General features: G+C 36.6%; 1 protein-coding gene across 1 annotated transcript in view; it reads right to left on the minus strand.

Moving 5' to 3' along the window:
- Window positions 1–16,211, minus strand: part of LOC6037194 (protein kinase C, brain isozyme) — a 76,503-nt gene that overhangs the window by 31,047 nt on the left and 29,245 nt on the right. The window contains 3 exon segments of the mRNA XM_038253726.1: window positions 2,531–2,639; window positions 6,628–6,710; window positions 9,076–9,107. Coding sequence (XP_038109654.1) covers window positions 2,531–2,639; window positions 6,628–6,710; window positions 9,076–9,107 — 224 coding nt within the window.

Raw genomic sequence — 16,211 nt, forward strand, 5'->3', positions numbered from 1 at the left:
CCTACTAAACTGTGTGTGTGTGTTTGCGCGTGGGCAATAAGAGCTGGAAGCACAGCTGGGACCATCGAAGGATCGAACCCAACTCCCAACCCACCCACTCTCATGGCTAACGAGAAGAATAAGAATGTGTTTTACTTTCTCGCCGGAGCCTGCTTTGGTATTTTGACCACAAACTTTCCCAGATGAAATATTCCTCGTGCGATGCTCGATGCCTCGTCGTCCTAGTGGGATTTGCTAAAACAGAAGATACTCACGAAGCAGGCTACGAGGAAAGGCGCAGGAAGAACAAAAAGAAGGAGCTTTGTTGGTCAGGGAATTTGAATAAATTTGTTCCTAGCGATAAACCTTACGGTTTTCAGCAAATAAGATGGATTTGTTTGCCGATGTTGCTGGGGGAAGGAGGGCGGTGGAATATTGTATCGCTAGCAATAACGACGTGTTCAGAATGCAATTTAAAGCTTTGCTTTGAATCGTTTTAAATGGTGTTCTTTCAGAAAGATTCTAGGAAAGCCAAATTAAAGAAGCTTGTATCTCAAAAATAACGCTTTTAAAAGACTTTTGTTTTTGCTGCAATAATCTAATTTTAAAAAATATATTTACGATCAGGTTTACGATTCTATGCTACTTTCGTTACTTTTATCAAAATTACATGTTCAAGTATGATCAAAACTCTACAAATCTAATGGTCAAGCAACCAATAAAGTACAATCGCAGAGCTATCATCGTCCACACGGTTGCTTCGATGACACAAATATACAGTCCAGTCTAGATTATCCAAGGTTTCGATTCACAGATTAAAAGAAATTCATTTCTTTTGAACCTCTTAGACTAAATCATGCGATCTGAGTAGAATTTTTCAGACGGAATTCTATCTGAATTCACAGGTCATGATTTGTAGTTTAGTGAGAAATTTCCAATTACCAAAAATATCATATTCTTGCAGAAAATTTTCGAAAATGTCAACACTTTGTTGAATTTTATAAAACTTTAACGTAGAAAACGATTTGAAAACATGCATGTAGAAATTAAAGTTTTATTAAATTTGGCATTCCCTCTGCGATTTTAACAAAGAATCTAAACAAAACTGAATTGATTCGCCCAAGAATACGATATTTTAAGAAATTTTCAAGCACTTGCTGAAATTCCACTGAGGTCTCAAACCTTGGTCTCATTTATGGCAAATTGAACTAGCAATTACATAATTAAGTCGTAAATAAAAATCCTCATACCATTACGGCATTAATTTATTCAATATAGCATGGCAATGACTTTTAAAAAAGAAAATAACATTAAAAGTCGTTATTTGAAAACAGTGTTTCGGGTGAAAGAGGTTGCATAAAAGAAACCATTTAAAACATTTTAATGTTGATCTGGATTTTGATTTAACATTAAATCATTTAAATCCGTTTTTGGAATATTTGATTGCATTTTTGTATACAGATTTATATGGCCAAATTATTGTGGAAATTTGTCGTATTGGCCACCATCTTTGGTTCTCAGAATACTTTTGGGGACACATTTAAGCTCATCGACCGTAAATAAATGATAGTACAACTCGACATTTTTGATGTTGATGTTAGTAAACGTTCAGTTTCGTCGAGGTATGATAAATTCGTGCTTCCTAAAAGATTCGTTAGAAAAGATTTTAAGTTAATTCCCTGCCAATATTAAAATTGTAAATTTCGTGTTCTTGGGTTCGCATGGTTGCTGAAAATAACTCCACAGAATTTGCACTCGAAATTTAAAATTTTATGTATTGGGAAGGCAACACCTAAAACTCAATTTTGTCAAATGGGGCATGTTCAAAGAGCCCAACCTTATCATACCTTGACGAAACTGAAGCGTTTACTGACATCAACTTCCAAAATGTGGCGTTGAGTTATTTATGAAATTTTGCAAAATCCTTCGGATAATCGAGTCTGGAACTGTACCCACAATGACATCAGATCAGCTAGCTTGCAACAGGCTTGGGTTCTATTCTATTCTAGTTGATTCAAGAATGCACCACATAATCATCATCATTTCAGTTACTATTGTGCTTTACTAACAAGAGAAACCGTGTCTCTCTTCATGTGCAGTTTTTCATCGCAAACCAAAAGTTTATTCAAGCATGACTTTTGTTAATCTAATCTAGTTACACAACTTTGTACACGTTTACGGGAGTCATCTTTTAGAACTGATTACAGAAAACTCGATCAAAGAAAACTGTCGAAACACGAAACACGGGCGGAAAAACTTGCGACAACTTGGTATGCTTTCTTAAGACGAATAGAAAAATGTTCTTGTGGTCTCTCCGAGGGGGGTGAAGTATTTGAGGAAAAAAAAAGTTTGATTTTAGTGAACGAAACGAAAGATTTTAGAAGGAAAAAAATAAAGGAAACAAGCATTTATTCGGGCGGTGACTGTGGATAAACCAAAAACTCAGTAGGCTAAGCCGGAAAAGCCGGATGATGAGAGCCGAGGGAGGGAGAAACGTCGTCAGGAAAGGAGATGTGAGAAAGTGAAAGTGAGACAGTGAGAGAGAGAGTACCTTGACATTTAAAACCCTGATGCGCAATCCCGTGCAGCATCGAACCGCAGTGATCGCAAAAGGTTGGTGTAATGAAAGTATATCCTTGCCATTTATGCGGATTTTGTGCCTACAGGAAAGAGAGAGAGAAAGATAACAAAATGGATGCGAAAGAGGGGTGGTGGTGGTGGCTGGGCGGGGGCGCAATGTTGTGGTGGTGGTTGGACAGAAACAGAGAGCGATAGAGAAATAGAGACAGCTTTCGCGCGGCAGGTGTTAAGTGGGGCGGGAGGGGTGTTGTGTGGTGGCGGGGAAAGATTTAAGGTAAAAACTTTGGTCGTAAAAAATGATTGCAGCAGCTGATAGGGTGAGAAGGATGAAAGTAGAAAAATTACACGCGAAATCCTGGACGTGGGCACTGTCGGGAAGAGCAGGCCTTGGGAAATGGAACCACTGAACGTGTGGCAACTTTTGAAGCTTTTGGGATAGCAAGGTTGCTACAATGTCCTGGAAGTTTAAAAAAATCAAAAATGATTAATGAAATGGAATTAATCACGTTCAAGCGTTCCATTTCCACGCCAACTAAGTTCCTTCAGTGTTCACATTGTCCATAGATCTCTTGGTTTCTTTGTTTGCAAAGTTGTTATAAAAAGATGCTTTTGTGTCTTGAACTATTTATAACAATGCTCCTCAATCTTTTTCGTTGTTAAATACTTTCTCTCTTTGCTTCATGTTACTCGGATAATGCTTCGCTGGTAGAATAACTTTTTCAAATAAAATTAAAACTATTTCTATAGATATATCTGTTAGTATAGAAAGCGCATATAGTAAAGTTAATAGTATAACAACAAGCGTCACTTAAACCTCTAGAGCTAAATGAAAAGCGAATAATCTAATAGTCACATTGAAACAAGCAAAACACCTAGAAGATAGAACAGAGCGGTAGAGAGTGTGTAAGAGTCCTCAGAGCTTAAACTGTCTGCATCAGAGCGTGTATGCAAAAGGAAGCTCAACGTCCTGTTTTGAGTCCCTTTTGCAACGAGCCATTAGCCACTACGAGCGGAGAAATGTCAAATGGAGTCTCGGAATGGCGGCGGATGATGATGTGTTGTCAAAGTGATGAGGCGTCATCGCAGTGTGCCGTGATTTTTTTTTGTGGTGATCTGACTTTCTCGACTAGAACTAATATGTTGTAATGTGGCATTTGTAAAATTATTAAATTTGACTAAATTCTACTTAAGAGCTAAAAAATAATAGATAAAAATAATTTGTGTTTTAGAGTGTTGATTGTTTATGTGTTTGTGTTTTAACTCGTGTTTTCAAACTTGCTCTTTCTCAAGCAGATACATAATTATTCATCCATAAAACGATGAAAATCGCACTAAATCGTCTATGGCGGTATCATGATTCAAAAAATTGCCCTCACCGAGATGACGTTTATGACGGCACTTAAGCCCATCCCACATAAACAGCAGAGAGTGTCACCGAAATGACAGCGACGAAGCGTGGCGGTGACTGTCATAAAAGCGTGCTAATTTCGCATCGCCATCATATATTATTATGCTCCCACCTCCTGCCATCTTCCACCATCGCCCATGAACTACTCGGCGAGTGCTCCTGTCCACGCACGATTAAGATTGACCGTCTCGGTGCGCGCCGCCAACTTGTGAGCAATTCACGGCGCAAATTGCATTTATTAGGGAGCGCTAAACAAAGTGTTTATTGCAGCCACCAGCGGTTTGTTTTAGTGGTCTGGCTGAACAAATTTGCTAGAAATTTAGTGTTAGAAATTAAAAAAAAGAGTTTGATCCAGGAAGAATTCCTTTGCAGGAAACATGCCAGTTTTCACAGTTTCCATTTTTTTTTATTTGTCAACATTCACAGTCAACATTATCACAGTATAAAAAAACCTTTTACAAACCAGACCTTTAGTAAACTTCATGGCCTACCGCGATCAAACGCAGCGTGCACCTGAACCGGGATTCCAGACACACGCTGCTGCACTGGCAAGAACTGACCATAACCGCTGACACTCGAGACTTGACGTCTCGCTGATTTACGGATCCGGTCGCGCGATTAGTCAAATTACTGCCACATAATCATTGCATTTGCAGTAGGCTGTGACTGGTCAGATGGGATACATCTTGCCCAACTCGTAATAGTTTTACCGACCAAGTGTGGGCCGGCGGCATGGTTGCTACGATTCATCCAAACGTCACTAAATCGCTAAACGACCAAGGTATTTGGATTAGAGAAGGTAAGTCGGATCTTTCAGCTGTCGAAAAATATAAATTTTCAAGATGTTTTTTTCGTGCCAATTATTTTCGACAGTTGGAAGATGCACCCTACCTTAAATCGATACACTTTGGCTAAACGATCTTCAAAGTGCAAATTCTAGCGATAAGTGTTGATGACGTCACACTCAGAGAGGTTGAGAAAAGTGTAAATCTGCTAGTTTGTTTACATGTTGTGTGTGCGCATGTGTGTGTGTTTGTTCGCTGTGTACAGTAATAATAAAATAACAAACAGAAAAAAGTCACAGCTTGCTTTTCCGATGTTTACATTTGACCTCGCGCCGATACCGTTTTGCTCCGTAACGAGGTTGAAGTGTGTGTACCTTTGAGTGTGTGTGAACTAAAGTGTTTTCGTGCGTAACGGCTTTCTGCGGAATAATTTGCAATTGGTGTTGATATTTCCGATTTAACATGTGTGTTTGTAGTACTGAGCACGCGCCTACTCGGTGTCGAAATTTGAGAGACGCTGAACTTTGAGACCGATAGTTGTAATAAAGTTGTAGATTATAGTTGGAAAATTTGTACACAAATAGAATTACACACACAGAGAGAAGCAATGTTAAAGAGTATTGTTAGTAAGTGAAAACATCAATAAAGTTTTGAAAATTAGTAAGAAACTACATCAGCTTTAGATGACAGTGTTGGTTATTAGATAACGATTTTGTTTCAGATTTAGTGTGCTTGTTTAGTTGTTTTGATGGTTTGAGTTTAAGAAATGAAAATTTAAATAAAAAAACCAAAAAACAAACAGAAAACGATAAAGTAGAAAAAGAGAAAAACTAGTCATCAATCCATTATTACCTGTACACTTAAGCCCCTGGTGAATTAAACCGTACAATAACGAACCACAATGATCGCAAAACGTAGGACTCGAATAGGTCGACTCTTTAAACTCATGTTTGGTACGAGTATCCTTGAATCACATCATGTATACATATAACATAAGTTGTAAATTAATCCGTCTGTATTAATGGGGGGGGAATATATAACCTAAATATAAAACTAATAAATTAACTGTAAAATATGTTAGTAAATTAACCGGAAATTACCGCAAATTATTCAAGTTGAAATACAAATCCTCGCAAAATGCCCACCATCTTGGTCACAAAAATAAAAATCGTCCAAATAATTCAAAACCAACCAAAATCTGTTCATGAAAAATGTTTGTTGTTCGTAGACTGCAATTATGACAGATGCTCTCTATTCTATTGATGCTATTGATTGAGTAGAGTTTTGTATTTTTTCTGTTTTCGACTGATTGGCTCGATTTATTTGAAAGAAAAATGACAGGTGAAAATATAGAGAGATGCGCTTTCACTAGTCTATTCTAGATATCGAAAAACGATCCGCAACAATGTCGGTTCTCTCCTGGTCGGAAAGAGGTAACTCATCAAACGCTCACACCATTCAAAGCCGTTCAAAAATAAGATTCTGGAATGCTGTTCCAACTCGAAATTAGCTCGAAAACTTTTTTTTGTTGAATTCATTACTCTACTAAACAATAACCAAGCATGCATTTGGCATTCGATCGCCGATTTTCGTTACTTTTTGTTGGCTAAATCAAATAGGAAGCTGCGAGAAAATTAAAATCAACCTCAAAAGTCGACAAATCAGTAGCTCAAAATTCAAACTGAAATGCTGCGAAATTGTCCTGCGTTAGCTCCGTGTTAGTAGCACCTTGAATTGAACCATTTTTTCATCGAATTCTATTCTAAATTTTAAAAATATATCTGCCCTACTATTGCGAAAAAATATGTCACATTCGTGGCAATAAAAAACATACTTATGATTAAATAAAAAAAATGAAAAACCAAACCAACTTACGTCTGAATCCGCGCCCTTATCCGCACCCGGACACTTGAAGGTCACGTACTCGTGGCATCGTTTGTGTACGACAAAGGAGCAAACTGGCGGGAAGGAGAGAAAAAAATAAGAAACAATTATGTCAATGTGTCGCACGAGAGGAGGACTTTTGTTTTGATGAGTTGACAGCAGCTTGCTCAGCACTCGTATGCGATAAATCAATTAGGAGCCCGAAGCACACTTCGTCGCCATCGTGCTAACTTGTCGTACGTGCATTTTGGGCCAAATTGAGTTAAGAACGCCATATTGTGCAGCTAACAATGCCTCACCTTTTGACCGTCACAGATCCCCAAAATTCGATTTCAATCCTGAGATATTCAACAAAAACCGAAAAACTCCGTGCATTTTTGTCACTTTATATATGAAAGTATTTTGAATCTTGTCGTGCTATCTTGTCACTCCATGAAAATTGATGTAAGTGCGACAAAAGGCCAAAGGGATTTCAGGCCAGGAAAGTCAGGATGCGTTTGTCGCACGTACAAGCTAGACTACCGTAAACATTTGTAATTATAACTCGGGACTCCAGCATCCAACTTCAACCAAACTTTGGGACAATGCACAGAATGGTCAGCCAAACAAAACGTGTTTGTTATTGTTTACACTGCGTGCTCTCGTTTTTGTATATTCAAGGTCAAACATTAAAACGCGTTTTTCTCGGAACGTCGAAATGGCGGGTGCGACAAGATAGCACGACGACGTCGACTTGGGCGCTAAATGTTTATCACACGTCGCCGGCAGCCTACTCCGCTGATTATGATGGTCGGGTGGAGTGGCGAAGATGCTGGTAATCGCAGTAGGCGGGCGGGCTTGGATGTGTTTGCATTGTTCTGTCTTCAATTTTAGTCTATGTACGAATTGTTTTTCATCTTGTTACAATTTACGTTGGGATGCCAATGGGTAAGGCAGAGGTGAAAAAAGCATCACTTGTTACCTCATTGAGTCACACCTAGGGCCCCAAGCTCGCGAATACGTTGGAAAAGCCCATATAAAATAGTAAACTAATTTTAGTATTTTAATATTTTAGTATTTTAGTATTTTAGTATTTTAGTATTTTAGTATTTTAGTATTTAAGTATTTTAGTATTTTAGTATTTTAGTATTTTAGTATTTTAGTATTTTAGTATTTTAGTATTTTAGTATTTTAGTATTTTAGTATTTTAGTATTTTAGTATTTTAGTATTTTAGTATTTTAGTATTTTAGTATTTTAGTATTTTAGTATTTTAGTATTTTAGTATTTTAGTATTTTAGTATTTTAGTATTTTAGTATTTTAGTATTTTAGTATTTTAGTATTTTAGTATTTTAGTATTTTAGTATTTTAGTATTTTAGTATTTTAGTATTTTAGTATTTTAGTATTTTAGTATTTTAGTATTTTAGTATTTTAGTATTTTAGTATTTTAGTATTTTAGTATTTTAGTATTTTAGTATTTTAGTATTTTAGTATTTTAGTATTTTAGTATTTTAGTATTTTAGTATTTTAGTATTTTAGTATTTTAGTATTTTAGTATTTTAGTATTTTAGTATTTTAGTATTTTAGTATTTTAGTATTTTAGTATTTTAGTATTTTAGTATTTTAGTATTTTAGTATTTTAGTATTTTAGTATTTTAGTATTTTAGTATTTTAGTATTTTAGTATTTTAGTATTTTAGTATTTTAGTATTTTAGTATTTTAGTATTTTAGTATTTTAGTATTTTAGTATTTTAGTATTTTAGTATTTTAGTATTTTAGTATTTTAGTATTTTAGTATTTTAGTATTTTAGTATTTTAGTATTTTAGTATTTTAGTATTTTAGTATTTTAGTATTTTAGTATTTTAGTATTTTAGTATTTTAGTATTTTAGTATTTTAGTATTTTAGTATTTTAGTATTTTAGTATTTTAGTATTTTAGTATTTTAGTATTTTAGTATTTTAGTATTTTAGTATTTTAGTGGTTTAGTATTTTAGTATTTTAGTATTTTAGTATTTTGGTATTTTTTAAAATTATTTTTGTATTTATTCTTTTTTTGTATTTTTTGTTATTTTTGCATGTTTTTTTTGAGAATAATTTTTTTCTGTGTAGTTATGGTTATGAAACTTGTCCTGCTGAAACATTCCTTTTGATGTTCGTGCTAAAATCTGTTGATAGCCTCTTGTTTTTTTTCTAATTTGGATGCTAACACGAACACAGAACGTGCCATATCACTTTACTACTTTGAAAAGCCCTTCCCCTCCCTCTTCCATGCTAGAATTGATTACTGGCGGGGGTTAATCGCAACGAAATGGTCTATTAATAATTCCGATATTTCCTCGCCGATTATCCTTGCTGTTCGTCACAGAGCCGCGCATCGCCTACTGCCACCGGAATGCCATCAGTGCTAGTGTCTAGTGGAGTGGAAGACCTTTCCCACTTCCCTTCTTTCTAATACTCACCTTGACATTGAAAGCCTTGCTTGCCGAATCCCCTGGTTTAGGGAAAGGTAACCGAGAAATGGAAAAAAAAGAGAGAGAAAAAGGAAAAATTTATATTAAACATTTTTCCAAGCCTTCGGAACCGGCTCAATGCTCGCTCGGTTGGAATTGCTGCTGCTGCTGGTGATGGCTTCGCGAGATGAATTATTTATCCTCGCGTGAAAGGTAGAAAGAAACGCTAAAGTGTCCTGAACAAAAAAACAGTGATTTTTTGTCTGTTCGTCCTTTACTTTACGGAGAGCAGCACTAGATAAGATGGAAAATATTTCAGCGTGCCAACTTTCGGACGAGAATTAATATTAGATTATTGTTTGCTTTCTTGTTGTTCGTGTCTTGTTGTCACAATACCGACCGCCCCCGGGGACAGTCTCCGGAGTGATGGAAGGTATAAATACGTTTGGTTTCGTGATTTGTTCCGTTGACTTTTACATTAGCATCCATCACGCTTTGGGATAAAACAAGCAATCTAGTCGGTCGCAAAATTGTTTCACGTTAAAAAATGATTATGTTTTTAAGAGTTTTAATATTTAAGTGATATATATAAAATAAGATTTTCAGGCAATCAATTTCTTCACACTTGACCACGTCATGCAATAGAAGTTAACTGTAACTCGACAATCAACAAAGAAAAATGACTCAAAAAGCTATCCAATCACGACGACTTAGTCGAAAAGTGAGAAAAACCACCACAACCTACTAAGCACCGTTCTAACTCACCGGGGGAAAGAATGCTTCATACAAAATGAAAACGCCCTTCCAAAATTCATGGCCTGCTACCGTGTCCGTTCCAGCACACATAATTCACGGCTGCTCGTGTGTGATTTCGTTTCCGTTTCCGTTCCACCAGCTACGTTCCATTTGTTGTTGGACCGAGAGCTTATGTTTCTTTAAATTTTTCTTTTCAACCGTGTCTTGGTCCCGAATCCTGTTGCTCGTCACCGTGTCATGTCAATTTTCCTCGCCATTGAACAGTACCCGAAAGTTACGAGCCGCATAAATTGGTGAGTGCCGTGATTTGATCCAGCCGAAAGTAGCCGGAAATCCGAATCGATCAATCTGGACGAAAAAGGTATTGCCGAAACGGGGGAGGGGGATTCCCCCAGGGGCTTCGAATTATCGTAATTGAGCGCTGAGCGTGTGCAGAATTGATGGTTCTGTTGGAAGACCATGCAGCTCCATCGACGAAAAAAAATGTATCTCTATCTTCGAAATTTAATCAATTCGGTCCGATTTGGTTTACAAGTGTTTTCATCCCTTATCTTCAGGTGCCAATCACAGCCATCTCGGCAGGCCGTGCTTGACGTCGCGTCGCCTACTTTTGCGAGTAAACAAAAAGTATAGCTGTTTGTTGAAAAATACGCCGCCGGCCACAGCAGGCCGGTCGCGCAAATTTCCTCAACGCAGGAAAAAAAACCACGCGCTAAACGGGGAGAGCACATCAAGTGCCGAAAAACCATTACCGAAATCAATCAACCGGTTAAGTACTTTGGCCTTCTCGAATCCATTTCCTTGGCGCGGTAGAAGAGTTTTTTTTTCGCCCCGATATTCCGTTCGTTCGAGCGTTCAGAGCCAACTTGGATCAGCGCCAACCGGTGACGACGAACGGTACGGTGAAGATGACGATGGAAGTTATTAAAATTCCATCGACACTTTTCCAGCGACAAGTTTGATGAGCGGAATCTACATAGCTATACGCGTCGGAGGGGGGGGGGACGGGTAGGTTCTTTTTTACGAGGTGATTTAAAGAGCGTTGCCTCTTTATCAATATCGGGGTTCGGGAAGGATTCCCTTACGATCACCGCGGCGCTCATCCTGGAGGTTAGTTTAAAGTCAACATTGGGGTAGAAAGCCGTGGTAATGTCACGGTTATATTGAGGTTAGATGACGACCTTATCTAGGATATCGACAACATTTTCATCTACTGTTTCATGAGGCATCGGAAGCATTTAGGTGAGCATCTTCAGTCATTTAAAAATATCGTTTGCTAGGTTTAAAAGCACATCTAGAAGTATAAACACTAGAGTGGCTAGACGTGTTCATGGAAGATTTTTGAATATAATCCAATCTTATCGGAGCAAACAACTTTTGTGTCTCGTTCAAAACCCTAAATACTCCAGACTCGATTATCCGAAATCCTCGAAAAACATCACATCGGATAGTCGAACAGCGAGAAACATGTTTTTTTCGTTGTCTTGTTGAGCCAACGACTGAAACATGACTGCAAAAATACTAAAAAGTGATTTGAAGATTTTAAAGCCCAAATGGCTTCCAAAATAGTGGTGATGAAATATATAGATTATTCCTTTGGTAATCCACCACCATTAACTAAACAGAAAAAAAACGTTCTTTTGTCAATGCTTCGATTATCAGAAGTTTCTAAGAAACATTTCGATAATCTCGTCTGGACTGTATATAGGATTGCATGAAATTTGTATGACAATTTAAAAAAAATAACACGATAACAACCCCAAAGCATTGTTTAATTTTTTCCTGAGTTAATCGTAATTTTGAAATTCTGAAAAAAATGATAATTAAAAAAGGTTGGGGAATTTTTACGGTCACGGTTCACAATCCACGAATAAATTCTTGAAATTTGAAAAAAAGTCCTAGCCGCATAAATTGGTGAAATTCATCAGTTCTCTTAAATAATTAAAACGTTAAAAATGTTTATCAGCTTTTCTTAGAAAATTAACAAAATAAAATCATAATATACCCCGAAATCAGAAAACCTGTTAAAACATTTCAGATTTTCTGACTGCTGTTTTATTTTTACGATTTCACGACATAAACTTTGAAAAATACCCAGCCAAACCTATGAATGGTTAAACATAAAAAAAACATTCATCAGAAATATGCTAGAGCACTTCTTGTTGCAAAAATAAAAAGTTTTCATCCAAACATGGTAAAAGGAGGATCTTATCAAATTTTACACAATGAGCAGTTCTCTACGGAATCGGTATTTTTTCTTTAATTTTATTTTTTGTATTTTTTAATCCGGCTGAAACTTTTTTGGTGCCTTCGGTATGCCCAAAGAAGCCATTTCGCTTCATTAGTTTGTCCATATAATTTTCCATACAAATTTGGCAGCTGTCCATACAAAAAATATATGTGAAAATTCAAAAATCTGTTTCTTTTGAAGGAATTTTTTGATTGATTTGGTGTCTTCAGCAAAGTTGTAGGTATGGCTATGGACTACACTGAAATAAATGATACACGGTAAAAAATGGTGATTTTTAATTTAACTTTTTGTCACTAAAACTTGATTTGCAAAAAAAACACTATTTTAATTTTTTTTTTTTTTTATATGTTTTAGAGGACATAAAATGCCAACTGCCAACTCCAGAATGGGCAAAAAATCTTTGACCGAGTTATGAATTTTTGAATCAATACAGATTTTTTTTAAATCGAATATTGGTCGCAAAAATTTTTCATTTTCATTTTTCGATGTAAAATCGAATCTATGTAAAATTTAAAATCAAGACTAACATTTCAAACGGACCAAACATTCAGTATTACGCCCATCTTAAATGTTAGTCTTGATTTAAATTTTTTGAAAATATTGTATTCGAAAAGATCGGAAAATTTTACGAATGTTTCATGTTTTAACATTGTGAATCGGATTTATAGTTGCTGAGATATCGACATTAGAAAATGGTGGGTTGTTTGGGTAAGACTTAGAAAACATCAATTTTCCTGTTTTTTAACCTTTGCATGGCAAATTCTCAGCAATTATGGGTCGTATCAACAAAGTTCAATAAAGCAAAATATAGAGAATTTTCTTAGCTTTTCAAAAATATTTTTTTAAAGGTGGGCACTAATTAAAAAAAATGAAAAACCGCGACTATTTTCAAAAAAGTTACCTAAAAAGGGTTATAACTTGAAAACAGTGCACTTTATCAAAAATTCATTACAGTACTTTTTGATTGCAAATTTGATTTTACATCGAAAAATGAAATTGAAAAATTTTTGCGACCAATATTCGATTTTTTGAAAAAATCTGTATTGATTCAAAAAATCATAACTCAAGTTTTAGTGACAAAAAGTAAAATTAAAAATCACCAATTTTTTTTTTACCTTGTATAATTTTTTTTTAGTGTAGTCCATATCCATACCTACAACTTTGCCGAAGACACCAAATCGATTAAAAAATTCCTTCAAAAGATACACCCAAAATTCAGAGTCGAGATAATCGTTCTCTCAAAATTTATTGAGGGCTCAGTGCCAAAATCGATAGAATAATGGTACCAACTCACACCATCATAACAAATGAGTTCATTCGTTAGTTGAATCAATAAATCTCCAAAAAGTGTCATACATCGACTTCTGACTTCTCCTTAGTCACCAAGCTGTGGTGGCCGAGGCAGCTAAGTCATTGGATTGGTTTGTCAAAGGTCTCTGGTTCGATTCCCGTTGTCGACACTTTTGGTTTTTTGTTTGACGGATGAACTTTTTTTGCAAATGAACCTCGAGAGAATAGTTCTATCGCCCATCTCGAGCTGTGTTCTCTGCGTCCGTAAATGGTACCACTATTCTCTCGACTCGAGACCATCATTCTCTCGGACTAGCGCTGCCAGTTTTGGGTGTACAGATTTTTGAATTTTTACATATCATTTTTGTATGGACAGCTGCCAAGTTTGTATGGAAAATTATATGGACAAACTAATTATGCAAAATGGCTTCTTTGGGCATACCGAAGGCACCAAAAAAAGTTTCAGCCGGATTAAAAAATACAAAAAAAATCGAATGACCGAAATCTCAGAGAATTGCTCCAATACTAAAAAATACTTGTGATTGAAAATAACCATTGTCAGCGATTTTTGATGTTGGAGAAGTGGTTGAAGATAACCATTGTCAGCAAGGCCTATCTACGACCATTTCCATCGACCGCTAAATTCACAATAATCATATCCTACAAATTTGTAGAAGGCACCAAATCGATCAAAAAGTACCTTCCCAAGATACAGATTATCAAATATATTTCAAGCCCTTTTTATGGAAACTTGTACGGCAAACCCAATTATGCAAAATTGCTTGTTTGGAGATTTTAAGTTTTTTAATATTTTTTAAAATAAATTTTAAAGCATTTTTCTAACCAGAACCTTATACCTAATCCGAAACCTTATCCGCAACTGTGTGCATTCCAACCGTCAAAGCCACATAAGTTTTTCCCTCTCAGCCAGACAGGATAAGGCTTCCAAAAGGGCGTAACCGTATGGAGGTAAAGCGAAAACTAAAGAACCCGTCGAAATGTGGCAATAATGCGCCCAAACATGCCACTACGGCACGTGCTCCCGGGCTTGCTGGGGGGGAGGGAGGAAAAAATGTGCCACAAAACATAATCACCAAATAATGTTGCTCGTTTGTTCTGCTGGACTCCAACAACATCGTCTGACAAGGATATTGAAGGGACTCTTTTTCCGAAAGAAACAGCGCTGAAACGGAGAGACATAAGCTTGTACACTTCGGTTTTGGCTGGTGAACGCAACATTCCAGAGATTCTTTAACTATTAGTTGTTGGCCTGTTCAGGGTGGTTCAAATTTGATCGTGTTGTTTTGGGGAAAGACGTAAATTTGGAAAAATCGAGTTTTTTTGTTCTACATTGCGTTCAAAAGTAAAAATTTCAACACGGTTTCAAAAAGGGTGTTGAAAAGATAAATCTTCAGCTCTTTCAAGCCCAACAACGACAAATATCCCACTCTAAACAAGTCAATTTTCCAGCCAGCACAAACTGCTCTCAAGTTTCGGTGGCCACAGCTCGGAGGGAGAGTGAAACCAACCGAAATGACATACTACAGCAGTTTGTGGTCCCTAGTCTAACTTGGTGGAACGGAGAAGGGGAAAAGTCATACTAATGCTCAGCGATTAAGCTTGTAAAACAACGGTGCGAAAATAGGCGATAAGGAAGCAACGAGAGAGAGAGAGAGACGCGTTCCAGACCGGAAGTTTGTCCAGTAACTTTTTGATTGCACGAAGGGATGTTTTCATTTTGGGTGAAAGTTTTGTTGTTGGGTAGTTTACGTTATTATCGAAAGAAAGATCTTTAATTTCTTATCTGCTGAACTATTGATCTTTTTGTTGTGTAACCTGGTTGGTCCAATTATCGAAAATTGCTGTTTAACTTCATTATGCAGAAGGTCAAAATACTCATGCAATCAGTAAACTATTGTCACCTTTGCCACCCACGACACCTATCAATTACCCCCAAAATCACTGTTTTGTGTTCTTCTACCTTCTAACATGTGTTATTTTGTGGAGCCTCCCAATACTTTAACCTCGAAGCTTGTCCCAACCCAGAGAATGAATATTTAATTCAACTCCCACCACCCAGACAATCCCCAACCGGGTACACCTTGACTAGGATGGCTGAGCACGGCCCAACTATTGTTTTTCGGTGAACGAGAATACTCACGTGTTGAGGAAAAACCTGTTGAAGTGGGCACGACACGAAAAAGCTTCTTTTCGTCCTCTCATGTCGTCTCTTGCACATGTCGTTCCATTTCCAATTCAAGGGCAATCCAGTTTAAAGAACGGAATTATTTATGGAAAATTTTGAAAAATTATAACGAGGCTACGATATTTTCAAACATTTCTTTCAAGGGTTTCCAGAAGCGTTAATTACTTGCCAGTCTGCCAATTAATTACTCAAATTACTGGTCCAAAATTATTAATTACATAAATTACTTAATTACTTTTCACTACGATAGAAAACATTTAATTTAAATTTAAGTATTGTAGCGGACTGTATTACGATGTTGTCGAACCTGTTCCGGCGTCCGAACCGGGAGGCCACACCGCAGGGAATCTTTCCGGTGATTCGCGGACGAGCAAAATGAAAGACGTGTTTCGCTCTTGAATGCTCTTTCTAACTGACGTTTATTGTTTCTCTTCTTCTTCTTCCTCCTCAACGGCAAAACAGCACGAAACGGCGCCAAAGACGCTCATGTAGACAGACCGGCCGCGCACCGAGGGGTCGATCGCTGTTTAACCGCAAACAAGTATTAATTTCTACGGTTCTAAACTAAATTATTTATAAATAGCTCATTCGCTAACTCTTTCAAAAATTATAGCACATTTTTAGGAAAAGCATAAAAAAATA

Source organism: Culex quinquefasciatus, chromosome 2 (assembly GCF_015732765.1).
Source record: "Culex quinquefasciatus strain JHB chromosome 2, VPISU_Cqui_1.0_pri_paternal, whole genome shotgun sequence".
In the NCBI taxonomy this organism is placed as follows: Eukaryota; Metazoa; Arthropoda; class Insecta; order Diptera; family Culicidae; genus Culex; species Culex quinquefasciatus.